This window comes from Artemia sp. Qi Xiang Cuo, chromosome 16 (assembly GCF_049724085.1).
Source record: "Artemia sp. Qi Xiang Cuo chromosome 16, ASM4972408v1, whole genome shotgun sequence".
Taxonomy (NCBI): domain Eukaryota; kingdom Metazoa; phylum Arthropoda; class Branchiopoda; order Anostraca; family Artemiidae; genus Artemia; species Artemia sp. Qi Xiang Cuo.
In genome coordinates this window covers 52,344,356-52,367,004 of record NC_142809.1, presented here as the reverse complement: position 1 = coordinate 52,367,004, position 22,649 = coordinate 52,344,356, and the positions used below count along the sequence as shown (strand labels likewise).

At 32.3% G+C, this 22,649-nt stretch overlaps 1 protein-coding gene across 1 annotated transcript in view; it reads right to left on the bottom strand.

Moving 5' to 3' along the window:
* Ras64B (ras-like protein 2) overlaps positions 1-22,649 on the bottom strand; it is a 38,772-nt gene continuing 16,123 nt past the window's right edge. The window contains exons 2-4 of the mRNA XM_089102085.1: positions 17,068-17,155; positions 9,475-9,686; positions 1-473 (exon numbers count right to left, since the gene is read on the bottom strand). Of these exons, the coding sequence (XP_088958211.1) occupies positions 276-473; positions 9,475-9,686; positions 17,068-17,155 (498 nt within the window). The 3' untranslated portion in view covers positions 1-275. The remainder of the gene's footprint in view (positions 474-9,474; positions 9,687-17,067; positions 17,156-22,649) is intronic.

Sequence of the window (22,649 nt, the reverse complement as noted above, 5' to 3'; positions counted from 1 at the left end):
TAGTTCACTAGGGAGGTCTTTAGAACCAGTTCCAGGGGAAAAAGTTCCCCTTAATATCTACAGGCATATTATTACCATTCTATTATTCTACATCAGTTGACGGTTATCGCAATTCCAAAGCGCGGTACCACCCTAAGCGGCGAAACCTCTAGCTACGCCACTTTTCAAAATAGGACGTCAAAGAGTTTTACAAAGTTGTAGAAGCGAAAATATTGATACATAACACGAAACAACTCTTTGTAATAATAGCGTACATTTTTGAAAATATTTTTGATTCAGAGGATAATACAGCTTCGTTTTTTTTTTCGATTTTGCTGCTGTTTCATTATAGGTCTTTCCAATAGCTGGAATCGCCTTACAAGTCGAACAAGTTCATGAAATGACTGGTCCACGTTACTTCTTTGTTTAGCGCTGCATTCAATATAGGGTATTTTTAGCTGCTTCGCTAGGTTTTGAGCTTCCTCGGTAGATACCTAAAATAACAATTCAATTAAAGTTATTTCTAACTTTTTTAGTTTTTTTTTAAACCTTAGTTTTTTTATTATTTGATTTCTATTTAGTATTATTTATTTTACTGTTATTTATCAATATGTATACTCATTATTATAATTATTATCTAATTTACAGTTAGGTTTATTTATTCGGTGGATACCTAAAACAACATTTCAATTTATGTTTTTTTATAACTTTTTTAGTTTTTTTTTTTATTATTTGATTTCTATTTTCTATTATTTATTTTATTGTTATTTATCATTATTTATACTTATTATTAGAATTATTATCTAATTTATAGTTAGGTTTAATTCTTCGGTGGATACCTAAAGCAACATTTCAATTTAAGTTTTTTTTTATTATTTGATTTCTAGGTTATATTATTTCTTTTATTGTAATTTATCATTATTTATACTTATTATTACAATTAGAATCTAATCTATAGTTAGGTTTATTTATTCGGTGGATACCTAAAACAACATTTCAATTTATGTTTTTTTTTTAAACTTTTTGAGTTTTTTTTAATTGATTTCTATTTTATATTATTTATTTTATTGTTATTTATGATTATTTATACTTATAATTATTATCTAATTTATAGTTAGGTTTAATTCTTCGGTGGATACCTAGAACAACATTTAAATTTATGTTTGTTTTTTTTTAACTTTTTTAGTTTTTTTTTATTATTTAATTTCTATGTTATATTATTTATTTTATTGTTATTTATCATTATTTATACTCATTATTATAATTATTATCTAATTTATAGTTAGGTTTATTTATTCGGTGGATACCTAAAACAACATTTCAATTTATGTGTTTTTAAAACTTTTTTAGTTTTTTTTATTATTTGATATCTATTTTATATTATTTATTGTATTGTTATTTATACTTATTATTATAATTATTATCTAATTTATAGTAAGGTTTATTTCTTCGGTGGATACCTAAAACAACATTTCAATTTATGTTTTTTTAAAACTTTTTTTGTTTTTTATATTATTTGATTTCTATTTTATATTATTTATTTTATTGTTATTTATCATTATTTATGCTTATTATTATAATTATTATCTAATTTATAGTTAGGTTTAATTCTTCGGTGGATACCTAGAACAACATTTAAAATTATGTTTTTTTTTTTACAACTTTTTTAGTTTTTTTTATTATTTAATTTCTATGTTATATTACTTATTTTATTGTTATTAATCATTATTTATACTCATTATTATAATTATTATCTAATTTATAGTTAGGTTTATTTATTCGGTGGATACCTAAAACAACATTTAAATTTATGTTTTTTTTAAACTTTTTTATTTTTTTATTATTATTTGATTTCTATTTTATAAATTTATTTTACTGTTATTTATGATTATTTATACTTATTATTATAATTATTATCTAATTTATAGTTAGGTTTATTTCTACGGTGGATACCTAAAACAACATTTCAATTTATGTTTTTTTTATAACTTTTTTATATTATTTGATTTCCATTTTATATTATTTATTTTAGTGTTATTTATCATTATTTAAGCTTATTATTATAATTATTATCTAATTTATGGATAGGTTTATTTCTTCCGTGGATAGCTAAAACAACATTTCAATTTATGTTTTTTTTTTTTAATTTTTCTTAGTTTTTTATTATTTGATTTCTATTTTATATTATTTTTTTTTATTATTATTTACCATTATTTATACTTATTATTATAATTATTATCTAATTTATAGTTAAATTTGTTTCTTCGGTGGATACCTAAATCAACATTTCAATTTATGTTTTTTTAACTTTTTTTTTATTATTTGATTTCTATTTTAAATTATTTATTTTACTGCTATTTAAACTGATTATTATCTAATTTATAGTTAATTTATTTCTTCTGTGGATACCTAAAACAACATTTCAATATATGTGTTTTTTTTTTAACTTTTTTAGTTTTTTTCTTATTTGATTTTTATTTTATTGTTATTTATCATTATTTATACTCATTATTATAATTATCATCTAATTTATAGTTAGGTTTATTTCTTCTTCGGTGGAAACAACATTTCCATTTATGTTTTTTTTTTACTTTTTAGTTTTTTTTTTTATTATTTGATTAGTATTTTATATTATTTATTTTATTGTTATTTATCATTATACTTATTATCTAATTTATAGTTAGGTTTATTTCTTCAGTGGATACCTAAATCAACATTTCAATTTATGTTTTTTTTTTAAACTTTTTTTATTATTTGATTTCAATTTTAAATTATTTAGTTTACTGCTATTTAAACTGATTATTATCTCATTTATGGTTAATTTATTTCTTCGGTGGATACCTAAAACAACATTTCAATTAATGTGTTTTTTTTTAACTTTTTTATATTTTTTATTATTTGATTATTATTTATTTTATTGTTATTTATCATTATTTATACTCATTATTATAATTTTCATCTACTTCATAGTTAGGTTTATTTCTTCGGTGGATACCTCAAACAACATTTCAATTTATGTTGTTTTTTTTACTTTTTTTTTTTATTATTTGATTAGTATTTTATATTATTTGTTTTATTGTTTTTTATCATTATTTATACCTATTATTATAATTATTATATAATTTATTGTTAGGTTTATTTCTTCAGTGGATACCTAAAAAACATTTCGATTTATGTTTTTTTAACTTTTTTAGTTGTTTTTTTATTGTCTGATGTCTATTTTATTTTATATTGTCATTTATTTTTTTTATTTATAATTATTACTATTTCCATTTTCTATTGTTATTAATTTTTATTATTTAATTTATAGTTATTTTTAGTTCTTCAGTAGACATACAAAACAACATTTCAATAAAAGTTATTTTTAACTTTTTGAGTTGTTTTAAGTTATTTTGAGCTTTTTCAATATATATTTCAAAAAAACGTTTCAACTTTACAATTATTATGATATATATTTCGAAGAACGTTTCATTTTGAGCTATATTTAACTGGTTCACAAAATTATGTGCTCCTTGTAGATATAAAAAAAAGATAACTTTAATTTATGGCTCTTTTTTGCTGTTTCGCAAAATTCTGAGCCTCTTGGATGTGAAGGTAAAAAGAGCATTTCAATACACGGTGTTTAGAGCTGCTTCACAAAATTTGAGCCATTCTGCTACATACTCAATAAAAGCATTCTTTAAAAACTTGTTTTAGCTGTTGTGCGAAGCTCTGAGCTCTATATGAATTTAACGAACAGAACTTTTCAATTTATTTTATTTTTGCTATTTTTACCCGGTATGCTAAATTCTAAGCTCATTGCATAAATAAAAAAAAAACTTGCTAAAAAGAGCATTCCAATACACGAGATTAGAGCTGTTTCACAAAGTTTGGACCATTCTGAATTTAACAAACATAATTTTTCAATTCATTTAATTTTTGCCGCTTTGCTAAATTCAAGCCTCTTCAATGCATAGCTCGTTTGCTAAATTCTGAGTTCCTGGGGGATAAAAGAGTGTTGAAGTTTTAGCTCCTTGTACAAATTAAAATAAATTCTCAATACAAAGAATATTGCTAGCTTCACTAAAGTTTTAGCTTCTCCAGTGCAAAGCTACGAACTATTTCGATATACACCTAAAGGTAAATTTAAATAAAAACTAATTTTAGCTCGCTCTCTAAATTCTGAGGTCCTAGCTCGCTCTCTAAATTCTGAGGTCCTAAATTCTCTCTAAATTCTGAGGTCCTAGCTCGCTCTCTAAATTCTGAGGTCCTAGGCCATACGAGGAGTTAGAGTCTCAGCTCCCAGCTAAACTTAAAAAGAATAATGAATCTTTGCTGCTTCCCTAAAGTTTAGCTTTTTTTATGTACAGCTAAAAACAACTTTGCAATCAAGGCCGTATCCAGGGGGGGGGGGGGTAGGGGGTTTGACCCCCACCCCCTAAAAAAAGTTCGTCTGACTCGTAAAAACGTAAAAAAAATGGACATAAACAAATTTTGTACGAATTTTTTGAGGTTTTTTTGTGTAAATCCCCCTCCCCCCAATTTTTTTTTTATAGTAAAACTCCCTCCGAATACAAAAATCCTGGGTACGGCCTTGTTTTCAATGTAAGGTACTTCAGTTACATCGTTTAAATTCGGAGCTCCTAAAATACATGATAAAAATAACTTAAAATTTACAGAATTTTCGCTACATCGCTAAATTTTAAGTGTATTTGGTGCTCAGCTGAAAAGAACATTCCAACGTAAGGTATATAAAAGTTCAAATAAGGATAAGTCCTTTTATTAGACAGCGAAAAGCAGATACAAAAATTCTGGATATTTCGACCACATACATCAGTAATTGTCATCAGTAGATAAACTAAAGTATTATAATTAAAACAAACTACATTTATACAGAATAAATATAAAACAAGTAAATTACAGAATAAATAAATTTCAAATTGGCTGAAATTCAACTTAGTTTTAGGCAATACGGTATTGAAGAACTCAAGACTTCGAATGAACCCTCTCAGCCACAGAACCGAAAATTATCTCTGACTCAGAAGTAATTATTTTATTCTGAATAAATATAGTTAGTTTTAAATTGTAATACTTCAATTTATCTGATGATAACGGTGACTTATCTATGTGGTCGAAATATCCAGAGCTTTTGTATCTGTTTTTCACTGTCTAATCAAAGGACTTATCCCTATTTGAACTTTTATTTGTTTGTCAGAGTGGTCTTCGAAAAAATACCTACGTCGCAATGTATTTTGAGGAGCTTAGCAAAGTTTTGAGCTATTTAGTATCGTTTAAAACTACATTTCAATCTAAGCTAATTCAGCTAGTGCACCAAATTTTGAGCTTCTGTGATATTTAATTTATGTCAATTTACAAATTCTATAAATTTTCAATTTATAGAATTCTTGTTGCTTCACTAAATTCTAAGTGTCTTTGGTGTGTAGCTCAAAAGAACATTTCAAAATAAGGTATTTTCCCGCTACTTTGTAGAGTTTAGAGTAGTCTTGGGATATATTTAAAAGATCCTTTCAAAGATATTTCTAGGTGCTTAGCTAAATTCTGAGTTCCTTCTGTTTACAATTAAAACAAGATTTCAAGCGCAATTTTTGTTACTTCATTGCAAGTACAGCATAAAATATTAGGTTCATGCACACAGGGGGGAGGAGGGGTAATCTCCTAAAAAAAGAAAAGACCCACAAAAAAAACCTCAAAAACAGGGTAATTATTACCCCCAAAATAATTCTTGACTTATCTTCCCCTCCAAAAGATAAGGGGTGCTGTTTTCAAGCTTGATTATCATTATTGAAGCACCGCCATACAACATTAAACTTGAATGTAAGCAGCAGGGGCTGAGGGGTTGTAGGAAGCCCCTCTATTGATGCATGTCTGGATCGAACAATTTGGGAATAAAGGTCTTTTTTACAGCAAACCTATCGTTCAGTTTTGCGACAGCTGTGATAGAACCGTGGGACCCGTGTCGCCAAGCAGAGAGGAATCCAACGTTCTACCACGGGATAGACACTTCAGGGTAAAGAAATGCAAATAAAGAGCGACCCTTGTAAATAAAACCCGAAAATCTAAGCAATTTTGAATACAATTTATACATTAAAAAGATCTGGCTTTTATGCTAATTTTAAATAAGTAAAAATCATTAACTTCGAATCACCCTATTGGGATAATTCACGCAAATAAGGCCAAAATATTATCGAGCGAAAATTCCAAGACATCAAATGCTTAAAACTACGGGAAATCTATTTAAATATTGTTTAATCAACTAGAGGTAACAAATATAGAGCGCATTAGCTATAAGGCTTGAGGTCAATGGATCCTTTTGTGCACGTAGGGTATGTGATATCTACAGCCCTAAAGGTGTATTTTTAGGTCATATGAATCTTTCCAAGAAAAATACTTGAGATAAATATGGGGGAGGGGATTGGCCCTCTGAAATCCCTCCGTTGGGAAAGATTTCAGTTGGAATACCATGTAGATTACGAGGGGGGGGGGTATCTAGTCCCCTTTATTGTAGGAATGATAGTTTTATCAGGAAACTTTAGTTTTTAAATCATAAAGATCCAGGGATGAAAGTGGGGATGCGGTCTTCCTTTTTTTATTCAGAAAAAATAAACTTTATTTTGAAATAAAAATACACGTAAATTGAGCTCCATTTCTCGAACTATTACTATACAAAATTGTACTTGAGATATAAAACATATCCCTTAGCCCCCCTCTTTTTGTGCTCAAGTTTAACTAGTTCTTTCTTGAAAACGTTTTACATCTTTGAAAAAGATCAAACTGCGAGAGAAGAGTGGCGAATTTTCGGAATCTTGAGGAAATACTTGACATAATACTGAAACGTCCGTGTCAGTTAATCATAATGGGTGACTTTAATATAAATTTGATGAATTCAAACTCTTCGGCTTCAGTTGATTTTCTTCTAACCATGCTTGCCGCAGAAAACTCAGGAACTCTACCATATACATCCATCCCCACGCGAGTAACTAATGTTACAGCTTCTTTGATTGACAATATCGTCTCTACGCTTAGTTTGAAGGAAAACTCAATTTTAGTTAGTGATATCTCCGATCATTTTCCAATATATTCTCGATTCAGCTTTAAACAGGGGAAGAGTACCCGGGCTCAGGTGCTTGATTCCTATTCTGTTAGGTTTGGTGAGAAAGAGTTATCTCTTTTTGGGTCCAAACTAGCGGAAAATTCGTGGAGCTTGCTTGATAATGATAGGGATTTTTCTTGTTTATTTGAGTCCTTTTATGGAACATTAAGAGAGGCTATTCTTAGCATTTGTAAAGTACCACCTTCTAATCATAGGTCTAAAGGGATTGTTCCTCTAAACCCATGGATGACATCCGGACTTGTCAAAAGCTGGAGAAGGAAGAATAATCTCTGGAGAGCTTATAAATGCGCTACACTTTCAGCAGGTGCTATTCGTCTTTGTCAATTCAAGATCTACCGGAATATATATAATTCCTTGTGTAGGAAAGCCAAATCTCTGTATTATCTAAATAATTTTGCTGCTTGTGGCAATGAATAAATTATGTACTTAAACCCGGTTCTCAATCTAGCTCTATCCCTACTAAGGTAGTTAAATCTATTCTTCCTTCAATAGTATTGCCTCTAACAAAACTTGTTAATCTTTCATTTGAATGTGGTGTTTTTCCGGATGCTCTCAAGCGTGCTCGGATTATTGTTTTGTGTAAAGGTGGACCAAGGAATGATCCGGCAAATTATCGACCAATTTCAATTTTATCAGTATTCAGTAAAATATTTGAAAAGGCTATGCATTCTCGTCTCCTTACTTTCTTAAAATCTAAAAAATTTCTTCATGATTTTCAATTTCGTTTCCGAATGAAGCACTCCACTGAACATGCCTGTATGGCTCTTTCGAATTTTTTTCATTCTGCGTTAGATTCGGGGTTGATTCTGACTGCTGTATTCCTGGGTATTCGTAAGGCTTTCGATTACTTAACCCATGAAATCTTCTATCAAAGATGTCTCATTTTGGCATAAGGGAAAATGTATTTTTTTGGTTCCAGTCTTATTTGAAGGATAGGTTAATTTCTGTTGATCCACTTTTCCGGTCACCCTTGCAAGTGAATTTTGGTGTCCCCCAGGGATCAGTTTTAGGGCCTGTGCTATTTTTGATTTATGTAAATGATCTTTATTATCTTGTAAAAAAGCAGAAACTTATTAATTGCTGTAGACTTTGTCGTCCTAAGCCTTCCCTTGCCCATAGTGGCAATTATAGTTCGCCTTCTTCTGATGTCCTTGTTTGTTTTGCTAATGACAGCACACTGGACACTTTGGGAAATTGCGAATCTGAGCTTCGATTGAATTTGGAAAATTCGTTTGAGAGGGTGATTTTGTGGCTTGATGCTAATTATCTTACCCTAAATTTTTTTAAGTCCAGTTTTTATTTTTTCGCGTGTTTCTCAGGTTTATACCCAGTTATCAGAAATTCACCAGCCAAATGGAATAATTCATAGATCTAAAGACCGATATGTTCGTTTTTTGGGCATTCTTGTTGATGAAAATCTATCTTTCAAACATCACATTGATTTTTTTAAATGAAGATATGCAGGAGTCTCGGTATTTTAAGGAAACTTAGACATATTTTTCCAGGATCGATTTTGAAAATCCTTTTTCACTGCTTGATCCAATCTTACGTTTCTTACTGTCCAATTGTGTGGATTTCTACTTTTCCTTCACTGTCAAAACCACTTTTTAAGGTGTACAATAAAGCTAGCAACCTCATTCAGGAAACTAGTCGTTCATTTGTTATACCATTACTTGATCTTGAGTCACTATACATTCTTTCATGTGCATGTTTTACTTTTTCTCAGCTTCATGGTGACCTCCCCCGGCCCCTAAGCGTTCCGCTATCTTTTACCTCTGATCAAAATAATTATAATCTTCGCAATATGACAAATCAAGTTCAAGGTCCATTTACTCCTTGCATAAGGTCAGGTTTTAATCCTCTAATTGCGTGTCATATTGTTTGGAATAAGTTGCCTGAATCAGCTCGAGGATACCACTCATTCGGTTTGTTTAAAAAAATTGTTAAAAATTCTTTGGCTTCGTAGAAGTTATTTTTATTTATGTTTTTATTTTTTTTTATTTATTTATTTTTTGAGTCTATTTAATCTAATTAATTAATTTAGTTTATTTATTCTATTTTTTCTACAGTTTTTATTTTATCTATATTTTCTTTTCTTCTCCTTCGTATGTGACCAAGTGATCATTTTAAATTTTCTTTTGTTTTTCATCTCTGAGTAAGCAACTCATTTGTCTTCCCCCTTTGAGCAGGTCAATGGGCCTTTGAGGGAATAATAACATGTAATATTGTATGTGTATCTAATGAATAAATCTTATCTTAATCAAATTGTGTATTTATCTTTCAACAACTGAAATGATCCACTCTAAAAAAAAGGTCGTTTTTTCTAGGGATTTATATTGAAAAGAGAAAATAATAAAAACATCAAAAATAGTAAATAGACCTACCACTCGATTGTGCTCTAAGTCTGCCTTATTTCCAGCCATAAGCATGGGGAATTCATCCCTGTCTTTGACCCGCAATATCTGCTTATGAAATTTAAATATCTCATCAAACGATGCACGATCTGCAACTGAAAAAACAAGCAGAAAACCCTCACCGGATCTCATGTACTGTTCACGCATTGCTGAGAACTCCTCCTGCCCTGCTGTATCCAAAACTGAAGAAAGAAAGAAAACACTTAATTATATTATATACGGTATAGGTAAATTTTCATGTATAGGGAGTATGAAGGGAGTCTCTGAAGAATGTCCAGAAGAACAACCCTCCCCACCATTTTTTAGGTTATACCTTTTAGTAAAAATTGTAACATTTTGTCCGAAGAAACCAATTGAAAACTGTGAAATTGTGAACGTGTTTAAAATGTTCGGTTTACTCTTTTCTCTTTGCATTCTAAAATAAAATGCCTTTTTTGAGTGTCATGTGTTAAAGGCTCTAATGATAACTTCCTTTCCATAAATAGTTTAGAGTTCATACGGTTCATTTTGGTCTGTATAAATATTTTTGTTTTAATTTTAATGCTTTAGTATTTTTGGTGATAACGATCACTGTACATGTGATCAAAATATCCAGTCTTTTGTATCTGTTATAGCTGTCTAATAAATAGACTTATCCCTATTTGAACGTTTATTTTTTTCGACATAGAAAGGCATGGTGGTGCTGAAAAATGCCTAATTTAAGGTAAAAAATACGTCAAAAATACTACTTTTTCAATTTTTCAATTTTTTCAATTTTCTATCAACCACTAGAGAAAAACAAATTATAAACTAGGGCTGTTCTCCTCTCTCTCAGACCTATCAAAAATATTTTCACATCCTTTAGTTATATTTACACATCTCTTAGTCAAAATGTCAGTATTTTTGCACGCTTCAGAATTTTGAGCCTTATTTTAGCAATTCAAGCTAGGGGCAAAAAGTAGTTTATAATGCCCCCCTCCATTGGGAAGGGTGGAAGAGATGTCCATCTAAAAAAAGAGGCCAAGCTTCATACCTCAAACGTTCGGAATACATTACTAACATAGGTGGATTGGGTCAAGGGCAAGAGGGAAAATTTCTTCCAGGACAACAACTTTTTGATAGGTGGTGGGACAAAAACTTATTTTTCTTCGAACGATTTATCTAGTCCAGGTTTTGGATTTTACAAGGTATGGAAGGCATTGACGGCCACCATTGTTTCTTCTGATTGTTTAGGTTGTAGGACAAAAAGTTCTTCTTTTGCCTTGGATTGTCGTTTGTAATTATGAAAAACATATCGCTGAACCTTTGTTTCTTTTAATTGTTCGGGTGGTGGGACAAAACTTTTTTTTCTTCCAACGATTTATCCAGTCCATATTTCTGACTTTCAAAGGTATGGTAGGTATTGATGACCTTATCAATGTCAAAATCTGAAACCCAATCATCATCGCTATCATTTTCAATTTGTTTGGTTCGTTACACCTTGGCTTATCTTTCGTCATTATGATATACATATCGCCGAACCTTTTTTTTTTTTAAACAAAAGGTATGGTAGACATTGATGACCTTATAATCATTATCGCTATCATTTTCAATTCTGACACGTTTTGATTCTCGCTGTCCAGGTTGATTTTCATTGACTCGCTGTTCTTCATTTTCATTTTTGACTCGCTCACTTGTTCGGTTTCGTATGTCTTCTAACCGCGTGTATCTTTGCTATTCATTTTCCTTTTAGCACGCTCTAATTGTGGTTTATATTCGCATATCTTCCAACCGCCCGTGTCTTTGCTCTTCGTTTTCATTTTTGACACCTTTTTAGATTTTGATTACTTCAGACAATTTAGCAATGGCCTTTGCTTTAGCTGCCCGTATTGGTGTTGTCACAATTGATGGTCCAGGTTGTCGAAGTTCACATTTTATTACGTTTGATAGTTCAGGTGTTGGTTCCAAAGACTCCTCATTTATAGTAAATGCAACTGCAAATTTTCGTTTTTTGGGCCTTCCAACAGACATTATATTACATAAATAACTTTTGCTTTGGGAACTCAACAATCTTATTTATGCTATGCATAACATCATGTAAGAAAATGCTTATATGATCCCATATATGTCATAAGAAATACTTATATGATGTACTAACAATACTACATGAAGTCATTAACAAAAACAAAAATTAAGGCTCTTAACGATTTTTCTCAGACTTCTGGCCTATCTAGATCGTTTTTTTTTTATGCGAGAATATCCCACGATAACTATTTTCCTGAAAAAATATGGAGCTGTTTTCGAGAACATACATACACATAAACACATTACACAATTATTTCTCAAATTTGTTTTCTTTTCCCAGCCCCCTTAATAATTTTCATAAGTCGTCTTGTGATTAGAATTTAGAGACCCCTGAAGATTGAAAGCCTTTAGCACAAACAGGAATTTCAAAACGCAATGTTTGTTGACAAATCAGTCAATTTCAGAAAGAGACATTTCCATTTGATAGCTGTCAAGCAAACCTCGGATTTTTAATTACTTCGCATTAAATGCTACGCATTGGGACAGAAAAATTGCAATAATACTTTCTCTACCAGTGGACCGAGCTAAAGTGATTATTCCTCGTTTAAAAGGATTGTTTGTAATAAGATAATTGTTAAGGGGTGAAAAACGATCTAGACAAGTCACGACTTTGGGAAAAATTCGTTTAGGGCCTTAATTAATTTTCGAAAAACATTATTCAAATCAATGACGTCACACATACCGAGATGTTCAATACCCTGAAGGTTTTACTTTCTATAGCGAATAACATAAAAGGAATCCAAAGTTGTCTTTGCTTTCACCGAGCGAAGCTCGGCACTTTATTTTATTGAAGCAGATTAAACAGCTTAAACCTTTTGCATAAGTACAGCTTAAACATTAGTACCAATCAAAGCTCGGTACTTTATTTTATTGTAGCAGATTAAACAGCTTAAACCTTTTGCATAAGTACAGCTTAAACATTAGTACCGATCAAAGCTCGGTACTTTATTTTATTGTAGCAGATTAAACAGCTTAAACCTTTTGCATAAGTACAGCTTAAACATTAGTACCGATCAAAGCTCGGTACTTTATTTTATTGTAGCAGATTAAACAGCTTAAACCTTTTGCATAAGTACAGCTTAAACATTAGTACCGATCAAAGCTCGGTACTTTATTTTATTGTAGCAGATTAAACAGCTTAAACCTTTTGCATAAGTACAGCTTAAACATTAGTACCGATCAAAGCTCGGTACTTTATTTTATTGTAGCAGATTAAACAGCTTAAACATTTTAAACAGCTAATTGCCTTAAAACGTTTACCCACCTCTGCTCTGACTAAAGGGTGAAAATTACACATTTACGTAGAGGAAAGGGAAATAAGCAGAATCCACCCAAAATCGGTTAGATGGACACCTTAGAATTTTGGGCCTGAAATTACTATTTGAGTAATTTCAGATCCCCCTTGACAAATCCTCATACCCCCAAACGTTTTGGCTGTTTGTCCCTATGAGTATAATCCTCAAAGCAATGAGAAAAAATCTAATATAATATTAATGTACAATAATATAGAGGGGGACAGGCCTATCCTCAATAGCCGTAACTGCATTAACTATGTGAAGAAATAAAATGTTAAACAAAAACAAGGGAACACAAGAACATTCGAAATGCAGGATAATTGAAATTAAAACGAACACAAAACAGCTTGCAAATGTAACCTGCACCAACCTGCACCTTAACCGTCATTATTTTCTTTTAGATTAGATTAATTTATTTCAAACGACCTAGTTGAAAATGATCTATAGGTAACTGCCCATGGGAAAACATGCACTGGCATTGGGTTGTTACCACAAACTATTTGAACTTACTTAAAAAATAATTTTTAAATTTCTAAAAAAAATTTAAATATCTTTTTAACACGTACTAATGAACATTCTCATTAAAGACAGAAAAAGAAGAAGATAATAACAAAAGAAAATAAATGATAACATATGTCTTCAATCTCTGAATCATGGCTCCTCACCCCCCCAACAAAAAATTCGTTACTCTTTTTTTAAAAGAGTAAACTCTGTGGAACTCTATTCCGGAGAGCATTCGGGCGGCTGAGCACCTGGGGTTATTTAAAAATAAATTGAAAAAATATTTGTTAGGTCAAGGTTGTTTTTTTTTTTTTTTTTTTTTTTTTTTATTATTATTATTTATCTTTATTATTATTATTATTAAATGAATTGATGAGAGATTGATTGATTTTTTTTTTTTTTTGTAGTGTTTGTATGTAATTTGTGTGTGTTGTTTTTTAGTGTATTTACCCGCCCAGTCGCAAGTGCTTTTTGGTATCTTTCTTGGGGCGGGTATTGGCATATTTGTTAAATGTATTTTGATGTTAAATAAAATGAATTGAACTGAATTGAACTGAACTTAAGCCGCCTTTACACTAGCCGCCAATTGTTCACCAGCCTTAACACTATCTGGGAGGGAGTTCCATACCCCCTGGCGCAGATGTTTCATTTGAAATCCACTCCTATACTCCGTCACCAGACTATTAGCATTCCTTGTATAATAATCATTATTTTGTCGAAAAAGAAAAATGTAAAGACACCGATAGACACATTTCATGCAAACACTGGTAAGTAAAAACCGTAGCCTACTGTTTATAGCCTACTGTTTATGTTTATACCTGCTACTGTATTGTTAATATCTTTAATGTAGCCCCCTATCAAACGGACAGCCTTATTCTGAAAACTATTCTGTTATTATTTAATTTAAAAAGTACATTTTAATTGCATTCGTGCAATTTTTTGAGTAATTTTATGACATACAAGCCTATTCGTATCCTGATAATTTCTTAAACCACATTGGCCTGCCATAACAGAACGAAAAAAAGCTCAAAAATGGGAGTTTTAAGGCCCAAAAATGGGTTGTTGTTTGTTAGTGTCCGCTGATGGCAGTTCATACTTTTTTGAATTTTGCGCAAATCACGGATATTGGCAAATGACTCACTTTATGATTGTTAGGTATTTGATTTTAATTCTTATAATTTTGTCTTTTATTAAATTGTATTTATCTTTTAATTTTTTGGCTGGTATTTTTTATTGGTTTTCAATTAGCTTTGTTGAATTACCGCGTTTGTTTTTTTGGTTTTTTCTTTGGTATTTTCCTTGATTATATTATTTTGTTCGCGCTGAAGAACAGAGGCGGTTGTTCTCTCGAAATATTCACTTTGTGTTTTTCTTCAGTATTTTCGTTTGGTCTTTAAAAACCAAATTTTTGAGCGTTTTCTCTCTTTCTGTTATTTATACGCTTATAATTATGCCCTAGATAGCGTTTTGAAGGGAGTATAATTATAATCAAACAGTTCATGGCAACGAACTGTAAGTAAGGAGCGACCAAGCTCAATCGTAGCCGAAACTCTAGAAAACGGGATTTTGATACCAATAGATACATCAAAAGAATCAGATTTTAATGCTGATTTCAAATATATAAGCTTCGTCACGTTTTGTCCTACCCATTTAAAGTTACGCGCCTGAGAAAATTTGGCTGATTTTCGAAGAAAGGGGGAAAGACCCCCTAAAAGTTATAGAACCTTTATGAAAATCATACCATCATATTCAGCGTATCAGTGAACCCTACTGTAGAGGTTTAGAGCTCTTATCTACAAAAATGTGGAATTTTGCATTTTTCGCCAGAAGAAAGATCACGGATGCGTGTTAGTTTTTTTTCCCCAGGGGTGGTCGTATTGACCCAGTGATCCTAGAATATCGTGGGAGGGTTCATTGAAACGGAAATTAAAAGTTCTAGTGCCCTTTTTAAGTGAACAAAAAATGGAGGACAACTAGGCCCCCTCCCACACTCATATTTTCCCAAAATCACCCGATCAAAATTTTGAGATAGCCATTTTGTTCATCACGGTTGAAAGTATGATAACTATGTCCTTTAGAATGACTTAATACCCCGAAGTCCCCGGAGGGAGGGCTGAAAGTTATGAACTTTACCCAATGTTAACATATAATATTGGTTATTGGGAAGTATACAGACGTTTTCAGGGGGTGGGGTTTCTGGTAGTGGGGGGGGGGGAGTCGGGGGCTATGTGGGAGGATATTTCCATGGGGGAAGGGACATTGCTATGAAGGGGGCGCCGGATTTCCCAGCATTATTTAAAAAAAAATCAGAAATTAAATAAAAAAAAAACAAGTTTTTCAACTCAAATTAAGGAGCAACATCAAAAATTAAAACGAAAAGAAAATATTACGTATATGATTGGATTCTCCCCCTAGTCAATACCTCGCTCTTTAAGCCAAAGATTTTTTAGTACTTTCATAAGAGCTATTTATTCTAATTAACGGCTTTTGTGATTAAGGTGTCATTTTTAAAGAATTGGAACAAAATACTAATTTTAGCGTAAAGAGCTAGGTATAGACTAGGGGGGTCAACCTCCCTAATATACATAATAAAAATGTACGAATATAGAAGTTCGTTAGGTAAGTTCATACGTAAGTTACGTATATTTATTACTAATATAAATGTTTGTAAATAAAAGTTAACAAGTTTCGAGAAAGCCATTTAACCAAATAAAAGTAAAATTAATATGCAAATTTAGTTTTAATTATTCATGTACGGTGAGCCAAAATCAAAACTTGCATTAATTCAAAAACATTCAAAAATTAAATAAAAAAACAAGTTTTTTTAATTGAAAGTAAGGAGCGACGTTAAAATTTAAAACGAACACAAATTATTCCGTATATGAAAGGGGCCGTCCCCTCCTCCACGCCTCGCTCTTTACGCTAAAGTTTGACTTTCTCACAACTCTATTTTTTTAAACAATAAAAAACTTTAGCGTAAAGAGCGATGCGTTGAGGAGGGGACAGCCCCTTTCATATACGGAATAATTCATTTTAAGTTTTAACGTCGCTCCTTACTTTCAGTTAAAAAAAAAACTTTTTTTATTTAATTATGACAAAAAAGAGGTATGGAAGATGCTGATCAGGAGACTTACCTGCTATATTTATCCATATATTTATACAATCGTCAAATATAATCATTTCTTTTTATCAAAATTGATTCCAAATAAGAAAGTTGTGAATTATCATCCAAAGAAACAAAGCTGTTTGAACTGGAATGACCTTTTAATGTCCTCACATTATATACTGAATTGTCAATTGTCAATTGGCTGTACTTGCATCAGTGTGATGTTTTTTTTCTAACTTAATTTCCTGTTTGCCCCGCATTCCTTAAGGAGACATTGGCGCCAACTCATGAAAATGGGGGCAAACATGTATTTTTTAATGAAAATACAAAAAAATACTTTCTAAATCTAAGGAGGGGGCATTTTTTTTTTTAATTTCAATGATGAAAATAATTTTTTTCGAAATCTAAAGGAATGGGATAATCTCCCCTTGCCCATCTCCAATTGGCACCCTTGTAAGGAAAATACCTTTAATTGTTTTTGAAATATAATTCTCCTTGATACCACCCTCTTCTTTCTAAACACAACTTTCTGGGTACAGTGTAGATCCTGAAACTCATTTCAAACATATTTTTTGTTAAATTTAATTTCACAAGTAGAATCTAAAAAAAGCCACTTACTGTCAAGCTTAGCCACCACATCATCAATAACGCACTGCTTAGTGTAGGAGTCTTCAATTGTTGGGTCATAATCCGTGACAAAATAGCTCTAAAAATGAATTAATCAACAAAGAGTAAAATAACAGTTTACAGAACTACCATATTGTTTAAATAATGCCCCCCCCCCCCCAACATTGACAGGTCACCCTAATTTTGGTCCAGAGAAACCCCTCCCCTCTCTAAAAAGTTTAAACCATTTGGGCTTAAAAACACACTTTCTGAGGCAAAATAAATTAATCAACAAAGAATATAATAACAGTTATACATTATTAACATATTGTTTTAACAATGCCCCCCAACATTGACAGATCACCCTAATTTTGGTCCAGAGAAACCCCTCCCCTCTCTAAAAAGTTTAAACCATTTGGGCTTAAAAACACACTTTCTGAGGCAAAATAAATTAATCAACAAAGAATATAATAACAGTTATACATTATTAACATATTGTTTTAAATAATGCCCCCCCCCCCAACATTGACAGATCACCCTAATTTTGGCCTAGAGAAACCCCTCCTCCTCCCTAAAAAGTTGAAACCATTTGGGCTCAAAAGCCCACTTTCTCGGGCAATAGATTCCCAAAGAAGAAAATATTTTGACCCATCCCTTAAAAGTTGGATATTTATGTAGCTAGCTTTTTTTTAATGTTTCAAATAAGATGAGGCTTTAAAATCTTTTCATATTTAAAAACAAAGTAAACTGTTTACTCAATATATTAATAAAGTAATATAATATAATTAAATATAATATAATTATAATATATATAATAAAATTAATATAATAAAGTAATAATACGAAAACAATGAGTAATTCTTCTGCAGGGTTCCAAAGGCAATATTTATCAACAGTACTAAAAGTGAGCTTGCTTGTGCTTAAAAGGCAGTCTCTGCAAAATATTTTAGCAGCAATTTTTAATCCAATTAGGTCAGGGGTTCACAACAAATGGGTCATGACTATCAAGCGGGGGGGGGGTCATTTTTGCTTTTTTAGGGTATTGTCAAGGCCGATGTTGATAATGATAATTCAACTGCAATATTCTACTTTTCTCATATTGCTTTTAAATCATTTGGAAGAGCACACTCAAGACCAAATACCACAATCCCAACAACCTCAAGTGGCAAAAAATGATGATTTTTGGGTGGTAGTGTGTTGCCATTTTGAAGGTATACAGCTGTAGACAGAGTAGTGACCAGGGATGGGGAACAAGAAAGACAATCCTTTCTTTATCTGGTGTTGAGATGTAAAAATAATGAGCAATGAGTGCACAGGCTGTGGCCCCAACAGTTAGGCCTACTCAATGTTGATAAGAAACCAAAAAGCCTAATCTAATTCCCAGTGAAATCCAGAGACAGTATTTTGGGTTATGTTTAGGATATATAAAATGGGATATCCCATATGGATTTGGGATAGGAATATGCATAGAGCAACCCTGAGCATAAAGAGACAATTCTTGCTGAGCCCTTACAGAGTGTAGTTGCTTTGTTTATTCCCAGCCAGAAAAAGTGATTGTTACAGTTTTTATGGAATGAATATGTAAAACTACATTATAGAGACCAGAACAAATCATCATGTCCTTTAATATTTTTTTTTTTTTGATACGATAAGGAAAATACAAATTTTTTGAGTTGAATAAAAGCCATCTAAACCATTCAGTTATGAAAAATAGTTGGATTGCTGCCAAGAAATAAAAATGAAACTATGGATAAATAACAGCAATTATGGAGAAAATTATAGAAATTTTAAGATTCAAGGGAGGTGGTTAAGAGTGGGCCCAAGCATGAATTTTAAATCAATTGCGTAAGCTAAATTAACTAAGCTAAACAAAAAATAAATAAAAAGAATAAAAGTCCTAAAAAAAAAAATAACCGCTAATTAGTCTGTTGTTAGGTTAGTCTTCAATTGTTGGGCCACAATCCATGACAAAATAGCTCTAAAAATAAATGAATCAACCAACAATACTATAACACTTATATCGTTATTTTAACAACACTGGGAAACGCTGGGGAGTTGCAACGCTGGAAAGAGAATAAGCTGTGTTTTGAAAAAAGCTTCTCTTTGTTTGTGTGTTTTCCATAGTCAGAGTGAAGGTGGAAAAATGCAGTTACATCTCCAGTGATCGCCATATTCGATTTGTAATTACAGGTCATTTTTCTTCTGGGAAAAATAGACCAAATTAGGTATCTAGTGATTATTTAAAAATATTATTCCACGGTTGAATACAGGTAACATGGTAAATTGCAGTGGCGGAAAAAGAATAAAGGTGAAATAATAGCGCAGTGTTGCCTACAGGGCGGATGGTGCGTTGGCAGTAGCAGGCGCTTGGGCAATTAAAGGTAGAAGGTTTTTCCGGGAGATTATTTTGGAGCGCGTGAAAGGGAATTTGGTGCTGTTTTTGGGTAAGTGAGTTTATGTTAGATTGAAGAGGATTTTTGGAAAGTGGAAAAGGGGTTTAGTGTATTAGTAAAATTTTGTTGAGGCTTAGTTTATACTATAGGTTTTTCCGGGAGATTATTTTAGAGCGCGTGAAAGGGAATTTGGTGCTGTTTTTGGGTAGGTGAGTTTAGGTTAGATTGAAAAGGATTTTTGGAAAGTGGAAAAGGGGTTTAGTGTATTAGTAAAATTTTGTTGAGGTTTACTTTATATATATAAAAAAAAAAAAAAAAAAAAAAAAAATGTTGGGGGTTAGTTTATAGGTTAGAGGGTTGTGGTTTAGTTTATATTATAGAGGTTTTAATAAAATTTTGTTGAGGTTTAGTTTATTAAGAAAAAGGGTAAAAAGGAAATGGCAAGGAAAACCATTAAGTTCGATTTTAGTGCAATGCCAGAGAATGTATTGAAAGAACTACCGCATTCAAATATCCACCGATACCTGATATCGATTGGCCTGAATGCTCTGAATGTACACGCGATTGACGGAAATGATGCAAATAGGCTTGGTGTAGTGCGAGTAACGATTCCAAGCCCTGTACTGGCAGAAGAATGTGTTCAAAGACTAAAGGCACTGGAGTTGAAAATTATTTTTAAACATGAACGGTATCCAGTTTTCGTATATACAAATGGAAAATGCCCACACGTAATCTATCTCAAATGAATTCCGGGAGAAGCAACCAACCATGATATAACAACAGCACTGTAAGGCTATGGGCTTGTGGTGAATGTTAGAAGGAAAACTTTTCAAGGGGATGGTTTTATACCTGTTTTTAACGGGAAGGGAACAGACCTGATGTATTTGGAAGTAGCGATCCCATCGTCCGTAAAGATTTTAACAGAGGATAAAATGCAGGTTTTCTACAATAGTCAGCCTAAAATGTGTTACATTTGTCATCAGGAGGGTCATGAAGCTCTATTATTCCCAAGAAAAAAACCCATTAGAGGAAGTAGAAACCCAAGCGTAGTGCTCACAGATCAGTCCTCGGAAACCGGCAGAAACTCTAATGTCTGGTTTACAGGCCCACAAAAATTGCAAGCTCTCTAGATGAGCAGCTGGCAAGTTTGAGTCCCAAGGAGGTGGTGAGCCTGGTACGGGGAGCGAAAGGCTAATCGAAAATGGAAAAGACTCGCACAGGAAGCACGAAAGCACAAGATGAAACCCGGAAAAAAGAGCGGGAAGTAGCTATTGTGAAAGAAAAGGAAATGACAGAGCCTAAGGGAGAAAGTTCGAAAAGAATTGAAGTAGGGGTGAAGAAGGTAAGGGGCATTACCCCCCGGAGTAGTCTGAGAGGATTTAAGGAGCCAGAGGCAAAATCAACCCAATCCCCAAAACGAACGTTAAGTAGCCTATCTTTATGGTCAACTAAAAGTGGAAAAACGAGCGAAAATGAAACTGAAAGAAGTGCGCTGCCAAAGAGGCAGAAGAAACCCGGACAAAAATAAATGAGATTTGCGACGCTGAACGTTAACGGGATAAAACAGGAAAAACGACAGAGTTTAGTTTCAGATTTTATTGTAAAGCAGAGAATTGATATATTGTGTCTCCAAGAATCAGACACAGTAAAAATAAGAGATATTAAAACACAGGGATTCCACTACATTGCTGGAGGACTCCGACCTTACACAGCATACATAGTGAACAAATGATTTAAGGATATTAGAGGAACACTGTGTTTTCAAGAGGATGGTGAAGTCAGAAGCATTTACTGGAAAGGAGTGGTTTTTGTAAATTTGCATTTGCCTTCCGGCACAAATAAAGCAAGAGAAAGACAGTTGGTAATACAAAACACTTTTCCACGATATTTAAGAACTGGCCCGCTATTGCTATTGGATAACTTTAACTTTGTTTTAGAGGAAAAAGACATTTTGAGTTCGAGCCGGAAAAATATTAAAAGGAAGATTTAAAAGAAGTGGTAGATTCGAAAAGAAGATTTAAAAGAAGTGGTAGATTCGAAAAGAAGTGGTAGATTCGAAGTGGAAGATTTAAAAGAAGTGGAAGATTTAAAAGATATCGAATTAAAAGAAGTGGTAAAAACATGGAAACTCGTAGATGTGTGGCAAGAAATGGGAATGGAGATGGGTTTCACGAGAATAGAAAAAAGGGGCAGCACGAGGATCTACAGGGTTTATTGTTGGAAAGATGGACTGGAAAAAATAAAAAATATAGAAAATAACGCCATGGTTTTCTCCGACCACTGTGTACTACTGGTAGATATAAAGCTAGAGGATATGGAATATGTTTCGCTACCCATGAAGCGACCTTTTTGGCGAATGGATATTAGTTCCCGCCAGGGAAATGATAAAGAAGAAATAAAAAAAGAAGTAAGAAGACTTCTGGCCAGTTACCAAGAATCGAGTCACCTACTGCAATTTTGGTTGAATTTTAAAAGAAAAATAGGAGTCTTCCTGAGCTATAAAGAAAAAGAGTCAGAACGCCAAAGAAACGCAAATAAAAGGTACTTATACAGAGTGTTAAACGACTTAAAGAAAGAAATAGGAGAGGGAGAGTCTGTATGGCTCGAATATGAGCAAATTAAGAGAGCAATAAAAGATCTCGAGTACAGAGAGTAGGAGAGATGGAAAACTCGGAATCAAATGGCAGAAATGTTTGCATCGGACCAGGTAAACCTAGCTTCTGTAGTTAAAGCAAGAAGAAAAAGAGAGAAAAATAGCCTGAGGAAAGTAAAAAGGGAAGATGGAAAAGTAGTAGAAGAGCAAAAAGAAGTGGGTGAAGCAGTGAAAGAATGAACTGCATTATGGATTGTGTGGAGTCTGCACTAATGAAGCACTAGCAATGTTTGTGTCAAGGTCTTTCTGGCAAAAATTAAAGAGCAGTAGCACAAGACAAATGAATGAACTTCATTATGGATTGTGTGGAGTCTCCACTAAAAGAGCACCAGCCGTTTTTTGTACATGTTATTTAATACACAATTTACAGATTTTTCTCTGTTAGACACAATAATGCACATCATTATCGATTACGTGGTGTCTGCTCTAAGGAAGCATTAGATATGTTTGTGTCAAGGTCTTTCTTGAAAAAATTAAAGAGAAGTAGCACCAGACACCTGAATGAACTTCATTATGTATTGTGTGGAGTCTGCACTAAAAGAGCACCA